At 29.1% G+C, this 10595-nt stretch overlaps 1 protein-coding gene across 1 annotated transcript; it reads right to left on the bottom strand.

Moving 5' to 3' along the window:
• Positions 1-4587: 4587 nt before the first annotated feature.
• On the bottom strand, positions 4588-5335 carry LOC100776171 (uncharacterized). Its single transcript, XM_003538780.5, has one exon. The coding sequence runs from the start codon at positions 5297-5299 to the stop codon at positions 4808-4810; it is 492 nt and encodes a 163-aa protein (XP_003538828.1). The 5' UTR covers positions 5300-5335; the 3' UTR covers positions 4588-4807.
• Between the last annotated feature and the right edge of the window lie 5260 nt (positions 5336-10595).

Genomic DNA, 10595 nt, shown 5'->3' with positions numbered 1-10595 from the left:
TAATATTATTTGTTAAATTATAATTTTCTTCGTTGTCTATTGCATTTCCCAATTTTTAAGATGTCTCTTGCTCTCTTTTATTTTTAAAACATTCATCAAATATTTAAGTAAGAAAGTAAAAATAAATAAAAATCAGGACCATATTTTCTCCAATGTATAAAACATTTTGAATAAGCTAAATTAACGAACTAAATCCAAAACTTTAAGTCTCATCTTTTTGAGATAAATGAATCATTTAAACTTCGTTATTCTTTTAAAGTAGCATACAGGGAATTTTATTACAACTAAACAAATAAGCATCACCATTCACTGGGATACCATGCTCTTCCATAAGCTTCAAACAGCAGTCAACTAAGTTAGGATCCAAGAAATCAACATATCTATCTTTATTGGAGCCTTATCTTTACACCGAAACATATATATAATGAATGATATAAATGCTTCAAAATTCATTTTATCCATAGATTATATATTATATATAGAGAACTAAAGTCCACTCATGCTTTGAAGTTTAAACTCAAAAGTCCTGCAATTTGACTAAAAAAACAAGTCCTGCAACTCATTTAAGGTGGATTACGGTACAAAGGACCCAAGCAAAAGCTCGGGAGCCTTTCCCTGCTTAATTTATTAATTTAAGGAAAAAACTCCAACATTGTACCTACAAATAACATCCATTATTGCCAATATGATTAAACTCCCAAAAGGTCACACCGTCCATTAATTTACAAGCACAACGGCCATTAATGCAGCTGCCTCCACACAGGATTCTGAAAGAACTTAAAACTTTTGCTCTCCCTGAACAATTCCCACTAGATAATTTTGCATTAAAAATTCACTTCTTTAAGTGTATCTTAATCAATGAGACAAAAAAAAAGAGTTATTTCTTCTCTTTAACCTTGTTCCGTCCAAAATTAGTTCTATAAATTAATAGCGAGTGAGCCGGGCCTTTTTTACACGAAGTGCTAGTTTGCAAATGTAATAAAAAATTTCATCTTACCTGCTTTACCGACCACTAAGCTAATGCATGCAATATATTTATCAGAAATAGTAACAACATATTCTTTATCAGTTTTTTACACACTCTCCTACTAAGTGAAATTTACTTGAGTTTCACTATGTATGAGAGTCCCCTTTTCTATTTGATAAATCATATTCATAAACTAGCAAAAGACACACAAATTTCAATTAATAAGTACTCTGCGAATTTTTTAAAAGGTATTATTAACACTTCCTGTGCAAGAAAGTTATAAGTTTGATTTGATAATAAAAGAAAAATGAAGAATGAAAAAAGTGATGGATTTAATTCTCCCCTTAACAAAAAAAAATAAAATAAATTTATAACTTATATTTGACTATAAAAAAACACTTATCGTGTATTGTATCAAAACTAAAGCCCCACAGTAATGGCGGTAGACCAACACCATAGACGTAACCGTAAATCAAACGTGTGTTTTATTACTCTCCTTCATTCTTTCCCCGGTTTTATGCTATGCAAAGTAGTAAACGAATGCTACTTCTGGCTCCACTTTACCTGAATTTTAAATATGCAAGCGACATTCAATGGGACTAGTTTTACAAGGGTGTTGTATTTTGAGGATTCTAAAACTTATGGTGTTTATAGAATTTGGTCTACTTTTTAGGTATCTGATGGGTACCATTTTGAAAAATAATGTTTATAATAAATCTTAATTAATTACACATTTTATCTCAGCAGTTATAGTCATAAGTGAACCCCTGATTTTGAATCACGACAGTCAATGGGACTAGCTAGTTTTATATAGAGAAATCCTCTTATATACAATACAATTATAAATTCAAAATAATTTGTGAAATTTATTTATTTTTTTCTTTTGAAAATATTGATGGAATGCACCTATATTTTGTTAGAAATTAAATTCGATTTGGCATAACTGTACCCGAGTCATAAGTCATGGCATCATGACAGCTGTACAAGGGAGAGCATTCTCCATGCACTAAACTTAATTGTCATATTAATTAGTGACAACCTAATATGTAATTGATTTAACAAACTTTGGGACCTCAATCTCCCAATTATTCCACATCTAACCAAAATAGAAATATAGAATGGCCGAAAACAAAATGGCCTTGTCCAAACAAACCTTATTCAGGTTCGGTAAGTGTGGTAGTAGCAGTAACTAGTACGTGCTGAGTGGTCACATTTGCATTGTCACGACAGTACGATTTTATATGCAGCACCTTCCCAAGTTGCACGTACCAGCTTAATTGGGCACTCATCCATCACCATCATCATCTCAGCCTGTAACTGTATTTTTTTACAAATTTGGCTTTTTTACTGTCTTCTTTTCTGTACTGTACTTATATTACCTTTCAAAAATATATAATTTTTATAATTTTTAAAATTAAATATCATTATTAAGTATTAACATAATTGTTATATATTATTATTTTAATAAAACAACATAAAAAAAGACAACAAAAAAGTCAGATCCAAATTTATATTTTGTGCATGCACACGAGATGGGGCTCTGTTTGATTCACTCTCATTCGTTTGAGCTAAGTTAGGACCCATATGAGTCATGACAAGTGTAAGCCAATTTGATCTGATTTTTTTTTATATTATTATTATTATTATGAGTATCCATTCACCCATCATTTTTCATTTCATATATCCCATTAATATCTCTCATTTCTTTTCTTATTATATCTATATTTTTCCTATTTTTTTACTTTCTTTCTAAGTGTTGAATTTTTTGTGTTAATCCTCTTATTTAACAGAAAAAAGTATGACTAATATAAAATTTAGTCAAAAAATAAGTAATTAAAAATTATTTTCACCAACAAAAAATTAAATTAAGATACTACTTGCAAATTTCAATTTCAACTTTAATACATTCTTATGTTGAATGACTTAATTTTAACTCTGTGTAAGTGTTTAATAACATATTAATTGTTGACGAAACATTTTCTTATTACTGTACGAACAGGCTTGTTACAGCTGTAAACAATTCCACAACGGACAGATAGTACTCTCACCTAATACCCTCATCCCACCCTTCCTACTCTGACTCGTTATATTGGGTCCGGCATGGCCTATGATTTCTATGCCAATTTGTACTCTTTACTTGCTTCTCCACCACTCTTTGCTATCTTGGGTCCCCGCCTTTTAGTTTTTAGTTTTACACATAAAATGGAGGGTAAATTGATCAAATGAGGTTAATTTTACAAATTATTTTTTAAAAGTAGTCTCTTTTGAAATTAATTAGAGGGAATCTTTTTTTTTAAAGACATTCTGATAAGGAGACTTGTGAAACACGGTCGAGACGCGATATGTGAGAGATTCACTGATGTTACTAGCGATTCTGTCAAGTTGACTCGCGATACAATTGATATACGTGATAGACAGCAAGAAGAGTGTATTTCACCATTACAAATAGCGAAATACATTGTGCCTATTGTCATGTGTATCATCTGTATCGTCAGCCTCCTTGATGAAATACAAATAGCGAAATACATTGTGCCTATCGTCAGTCTCCTTGACGAAATACCTTAAAAAAAAAAAAAGATCCCCTGAAATTAATCTCAAAAGAGACTCCTTTTGAAAAATAGTTTAAAAAATTAACCCAATTTGGTCAATTTGCCTAAAATGGAGACATTTATTTGGCTCAACCAAGATTTCTTCTCCTTCCTTCAATCGTCCTATAGCATGCCACCCCTCCAATTGTTCATTCCCTTCAACACTCACCCGTTTGGTATCTTATATATCAAACTATTGTTCACCGTAGATCTCTTTAATTTAATTATATATATAGTACAAAATATAATAGCCTCAACTCAACTGTCAACCTTTGGAAGAATTGGATCAATATGAAAAGTCCAAAACTGGAAAAGAACATTTTACGTGCATAATTATATTTCTCTGTCCCATCTCTTTGGATTTTAAGCTGCCTAAGGATCGGATAAGGATAAGGTTACGTTCGTCAACCCATTCAATCATACCTAGGTTTGCTTATTTAACCCTTTGAGTAATCCATCCGAAAATGTATTCCGTCGTTTTTCTCATTTCACCATGGATCCAGAATTCCTTCCGTCGTTTTTTAGTCTCACCTCATTCTTGCTCTCTGTTTCTTATGCTGTCCTCTACTACGTTCTACTTTTGTCGCAACACGACTACACCAGGCCCGTCTTTATCTTAGTTTGCATTATAATACATACGATTCTTCCGTGTGAAGTTGTATTTAGTTTATAATCATGAACTCCTTTTTGCGTACAAGGCTGGTAATTATATAATAGGAAAATTGATTACACTTATATATGCCTGAGTGATTACACTTATATTACTATTCATAATTAATTTTGAAATAATATCATTTATCATTAAATATTTTTATTGTAAAATTAAAGTAAGAGTGAGATTCAGTAAAACAAAAGTTATCCAACATAAAAACTACTCAAAATTATTTAAATTCATAATCAATTCTAAGCTTAAAATTAAAATCAATTATCCATGTAATCGAACATACAAATAAAGAAAATGTTTTGCAAAATACTATCGTATATAAGAAATAATCTTACTCAACTTTTATAGAATTACTTGAACACAAAGTCTTTTCTCCAAATCTATAATATAATTATATATTTAAAACTTAACTTAAAGCAAAAAGAATGTTAAAAAAAAGAAATAAAAAACATTTTCATGCTAAAACACGAACGACTTAGTTCATCTCCAAGAATCTAATCGCTTCATCTGAAACAGCTTTTTTTAGAAAAACTATTTATATACAAACGAACAAAATCACCACCGTATAATTTTCTTCCAAAACAGCCCCTACTCCGGTATCGAACTCAACAACGCCGCAAACCTCCCCTTACCACCGGAAGCGCCAGTGGCTCTTCCTCTCCTATGTACAGTTCCGGCATCAGCAGCGAGTGTGGGAGACACGCGCTTAGGGTTAGAGTCATATTCGTTAGAGAACAAAATCTGTTTTCGGCGAGAGCCGCATTTGTGGGCGGTTTTCATGAGCGCGGAGCTGGCCTTGACGGCCAATGCAGCCATCTCGTGAGGCTGCAAAGAGTGCCTCAAGAGACTCAATGGAAGCGCGAAATAGAGTTGTCCGGGTTGCAGCACTTGGTCCTCGTGGATGGGCGAAACGACGTCGTGGAATTCCATTTCGTCGGAGTTGCATATGAAGCAGGCGGGATAGTTGTGCAAGAGGAAGGAAACCTTTACCGGATAGGAGAACTCCTGCAGCCTCCCGTCTTGCAGAAGGAGTTTGGCCGTGGCAAGCTGAGTGGAATCGGAGGAGCTGCAGTTTCCCATTATGGGTGGTAATTACTAATTAGTTGGAGAAGGGACAATTTATATAGTCAAGGGAGTCTGGGAACATTTAAAATTATCTTCATTTTCCAACTTTCCAGCCTGTAAGTTGGTGTTGACAGGCTCGCATTACTGTGGTTTGTTTTGAATTGAAGCAAGTGCAAAATGTGAGGTCTGGGTTTTTTTAGGATACTATGTTAATGCTAAAAATTATATTTATTTTTTAACAATAAAATATTTTTAAGATAATTAATGAGTTTTTTTAAATAAATAAATATTTAGAAGTGAGATATAAAATTTATTTTTTATTATATATATTTTTTAAAATAAATAAGTTTCTAGTTTTCAACTTAATAGAAAATTAGTTAATATTTAATGTAAATTATGATAATAATTTCTATAACTTTTGATAAAAGTATTTTTATTCAATAATTAGTTTGTAAGTAATTTTGATAATAATAAAAAATAGAGATTAAAAAAATAAAATTTTGAAAAAAATTAAAAATAAATTTACAATATCAACGATCAAATTACATTATTTCAATGTCTACATCTAACTTTAATAATTACCTTCGCATAACTTTTTTACAACCATATAAAATAGTATTTTGATTTGTAAAAAATATTTTACTTTCCGTTGCTTTTCAATCTCAGATATGAATGAAATCATCAAAATTCACATTTTTAATCGAAATAAATTCTTTTAATTGCATGGTCAAATTTCTTTGAATTTTTTTATTCTGATTGTTTTTTAACAGATTCTTCTATCTCTAAATAAGTAAATAAAAAATCAAATTTTACCTAGAGATAACACCTTCATACCTAACCTTTATTTGGTGATGCTGGATTGATCTTCTTATCCTTCCAAATTAAGATTGGGATGCAAAGATAAATGTGATAAAGTAGTGGAACGGTAAATTCAATTTTTTCTCTGACATGGATGGAAATTCAATTACTCATTCTTAATGCAAAGTAACTCTTGGAATAATTTGTCAGATTTTAACCTATCTTGACTCAAGGACTCAAATACGTATGAGCGAATAATAATTATGTTTTCGAATAGCACGCCATCGCGTTCGCCAGAAGGATAAGTATGTATTTGGTTTCATGCTCATAAACTAATTTTAGATTCAGAATTATGTTGATACATTTTTATATGCTTTATTTTATATTTTAAAATTTTAGAATTGATTTTGAATTAAAATAACTTTAAATAATTTATGTGTTGTATCTAAAAAATTTCAATTAAATTTTACTCTTAACTTGATTTTTAAGAATGCTCATAATTTGGATATTTATATAACTATAATCATATCTAATAAATAACTAGATTATAAGTGAGTATTATAAGTATAAGAATAACTAATTTTTAAAATATGAGTATAATTTGATATAACTATTTTATTCATGACTAATATAACTCTTTTTTTTTTTTGTTCTAACACGTGAAAATCAATCTCTGGCTCTCTCGCTAGTCGCAATGTGCATTATGAGCACTTTATTTCATAATGACGATGCTGAGAGATTTAGCAGACTGACTTTAGTGTTTTGTTTTTCTTGATTATATTAAAGTAGTACATGGTGCTTTTCGCGATATCATGTTGAAAATTAGAGAATTGCTAGGTCAATATTAATGCTACCATATCAAACAGTTTATTGCTTTTACTTTTATATAGCACTAGCAGTATAAATTTGTGTTTCATTATTTATTTATGTAACCTGGTACTACATTATGAGGACCCAAATGTGTGGAGAGTGGCAAGGCAGATGAGAAGCCACGTGGAGGCAAATAAAACAATACTAACATTAATGATTGAAAAATAAGTAGCTTCGACAGAAGCTGGCGTAAGGTGGTCTGGGTTAAACCCCTGCAGCCTCTCCAGCCACCATAACCCATTCCTGCTACTGCTTAGCTTCTTTTTCCGGATCCAACATTATATATATATATATATATATATTTTATGCATATGCAAAGCAAACAAGTTATGTTCCCATAACCTTGTGTTTGATAAAGGTTTAGAAAATTGATTTTAAAATTATATAACTTATGTTTGAATATTTTATTATAAAATTAAGTTAGAAGTATAGTTTAATATAAAATGTTAAATTCAACATAAAAATTACTTAAAATTATTTTAATTAAAAATTAATTTTATATTATTTTTTAACTTGAAATCAAATATATAAAAATATATTCAAAATTAATCATGAACTCATAATCAATTTTACAAATCACAAACTAAAAAATGACAAACTAAACAGACACTAAATATTCCTCTAATGTTGTTTTACTTTCAAATAGTAACAGCAAACATACTACTGCAGGGACTAAGAATAACACCTACCTTCATTGATTTCACTCTTTCTTGAATGTTATGCTTAATCTAATCAAGAAATTCTTCTCTACGAAGTAAAGAGAAAGTATACATCAATGCCTCCCTTTTATGTGGTTTTCAGTGGGGAACTAAAGTGCAATAATCTTTTTTCAATGTATGTAAATTCGAGGTCCATGATGTTGTTCAAAAGGACTTGTCTTTCTTTTCCTTTCAAATATTTGGTTGTTATATTAATAATGATCGACCTGACCCACCCCTCAAACCATAGCATGAAGCTTCTTCACTGATTCCCTTCCCCACTCAATCATTGTCTATATCAGCAGAGAATTCTTTTTATTTAATTTTGAATAAATAATTATTTTTATCTTTAAAAGATAAAAATTTAAATTTTAGTTCTTAAAAGTAGAAAAATATAACAAATTCATCTATTCGTTAATTTTTTATTTGTTAATGAAAGAGCCTATGTGACACAAAGAAACAAAAATATCACAAAAATAATTGTCAACATGATTACAGAATAAAATGAATCAAAATGTCAATAAATTTTTATTTGACTAATTTTTCAGACTCCAAATTTAGTTTCATTTAAAGATAAAATATAATTTAATCTTCATTTTTTTATTATAATAAACATAACATTATAATAAACACTTAAAATAATAGAGAAGTAAACAAAAGTTAAAACAAACATAATAATAAACATAATCTGTTTATTGTTATGAAATTTCTAATGTGATAATACCTTATAAAAAATATGAGACTAAAAAAAATGTATAATCATTAAGTTAATCCTTATAAAAAAATATTATAACAATGTACCAATCATTTTTTTGTAACGATGAACTTAATGACTACATTTTTGTTTGAGTCTCATTTTTTGAGTAATGTATAGTCACATGAGAATTTTTTTAAAAAAATAGACAAATTATATTCATTAATCAATATTATGCTTATTATTATGATTGTTCTAACTTATATTTGTTTCCCTATTTCTTTTAAGTACTCTTTATAATGTTATGTTTGTAACTATAGAAAAAGGGGAGAGAAAGATAAAAATTAAATTATATTTTATCCTTAAATAAAATAAAATTTGAGGTTTGACATTTTGGTCAAATAAAAACTTATTAACACTTTGATCCAATTTATTCAACAACTATATTGACAATAATTTTTGTGACATTTTCGTTCCTTTGTGCCACATAGGTTATTTCATTTACACTAACTAACATAAGAAAGTTTACGGATGAATAAATTTGTCGTACTTTTTTCATCTTTGAGGACTAAAATTTGAATGTCTATCTTTCGGGGATAAATTTATCCATTCTACAACTTTAATAACGAAAATAACTTGTTTACCCTTTAATTTTTCAAAACCATATTCCTTTTATACCCTTTTCACATCCGTGACACCAAATTATAATAAATTCATTCATTTATTAATCTTTTAGACTTTTTAATATTTTAAGCTGTATTTGGATAATTAGATCAATTTTTCAAAAATATTTTAAATCTTCTTTATAAAAAGTACTCTTTCTAATTCATGAAAAAAATTGTAATTTTTTTAAAAAAATTACACTTAAAAATTATATGTTTTGTTAAAGAAAAACAGAGAAGAAATGAATAAAGAAATAGAAAAAAGAAGGAAATATGTCACACTATTTTTTAAAAATATTTTCACCCTTTGTCTTTCTCACCAATCAACTCATATTATATCCATCTTATCTGACTTTCCTATTTCTATCCTATCAAATAAGGGTTAAAATTTAATTCAAATCATATGTTAATATTTATTGAGTTGAAAGTAAAATCTAATAATTGATTGTGAAAACTGAAAACGACATTCATATTTATTCTTTTCTCTCGAAAATGACTTGGTGTACTTGCTGATTATCTCCCTGCTGTCACTATAAATTTTCTGTTTATTTTGAGAATGCTATGTTTAACTCTTTAATGTTAGAGTTTGTAATGGCATATTACATTATTAATCTGACATGTTCATGCTTAAAGGTTCGCAAATTACCAAAATTCCATATTTGAGCAAAATGTCTTTCAAAAAAAAAAAAAATTGAGCAAAATCCCTTGTCAATCTTGGCGTTTATTTCCTTTCGCCATTTACAAAGTTTGAAGGTTGAGTTGGAAGTATTGTGACACGTTTCCGGCATGAATAGTGGTGGGGAGGGGGAGAATCAATAGCCACTGTAATTATATGAAGGACAAATTGGTAGAGCCCCACATTTATAGAAAGTACCTACCTGTATTATTTTAGTACTTTAATGAAATTAGTCTTATTAAAAAAATCATTTTTTAAATGTCGACTGATACGAAAATTGTATTCAATAAATATAATAATAAAAAAGATTGTTTCTTAAAATATTTTTTCTTGATTAAAACCATTTCTCTCTCCATTCGTATATATACACTCATTCTTCTTGATTAATTAAAAATAACAATTGTTACATTTCTCATAAAAAGTCATTTGTGCAAATGGCATTACTGTTATATTTTTTGCAAACAACTTTTTTTTCTTTTTCATGAAAATAACTGAAATTACTTATTATTAGCTGTGTCACTTATTAAATTACAAATTACTGAAAATGGTTGACCGTAGATTAGATAACAGTGTGAGGAAAATGACTGAAGCACTGGGATTCATGTTTATAAATGAATTTTTAAGTTCTAGTTTTGACCACCAATGGTTGTGTTTGCGACAAAGCTAAGGGGTTGCTAAAAGGCTGTTGTCATTTCAAATTACTTAAAACTCTTTGTTGGAAGTGTTGACAACCAAGTTGATTTAGTCTGGTTCCATTCCATTCCACCTTTTAAATAATCTAAACAATAATAATGTCAATCCATCAGATTCTTTTCCTAGATTTCATTCCTTTTCCATTAATCCAATCAAACTGTAAGGCTTAATATAAGTTGGGAATCTCTATTAATTGCATGCCATTAGCTCTAATTTCCAC

The sequence above is a fragment of the Glycine max genome, chromosome 11 (genome assembly GCF_000004515.6).
Source record: "Glycine max cultivar Williams 82 chromosome 11, Glycine_max_v4.0, whole genome shotgun sequence".
NCBI lineage: Eukaryota > Viridiplantae > Streptophyta > Magnoliopsida > Fabales > Fabaceae > Glycine > Glycine max.
The sequence above is the reverse complement of the archived record's forward strand: the minus strand, read 5'-3'. Positions and strand labels throughout refer to the sequence as shown.

What these genes read in the sequence shown, in the direction of transcription:
- LOC100776171 (XM_003538780.5), bottom strand. Translation starts at nt 5,299, where the DNA reads ATGGGAAACTGCAGCTCCTCCGATTCCACTCAGCTTGCCACGGCCAAA.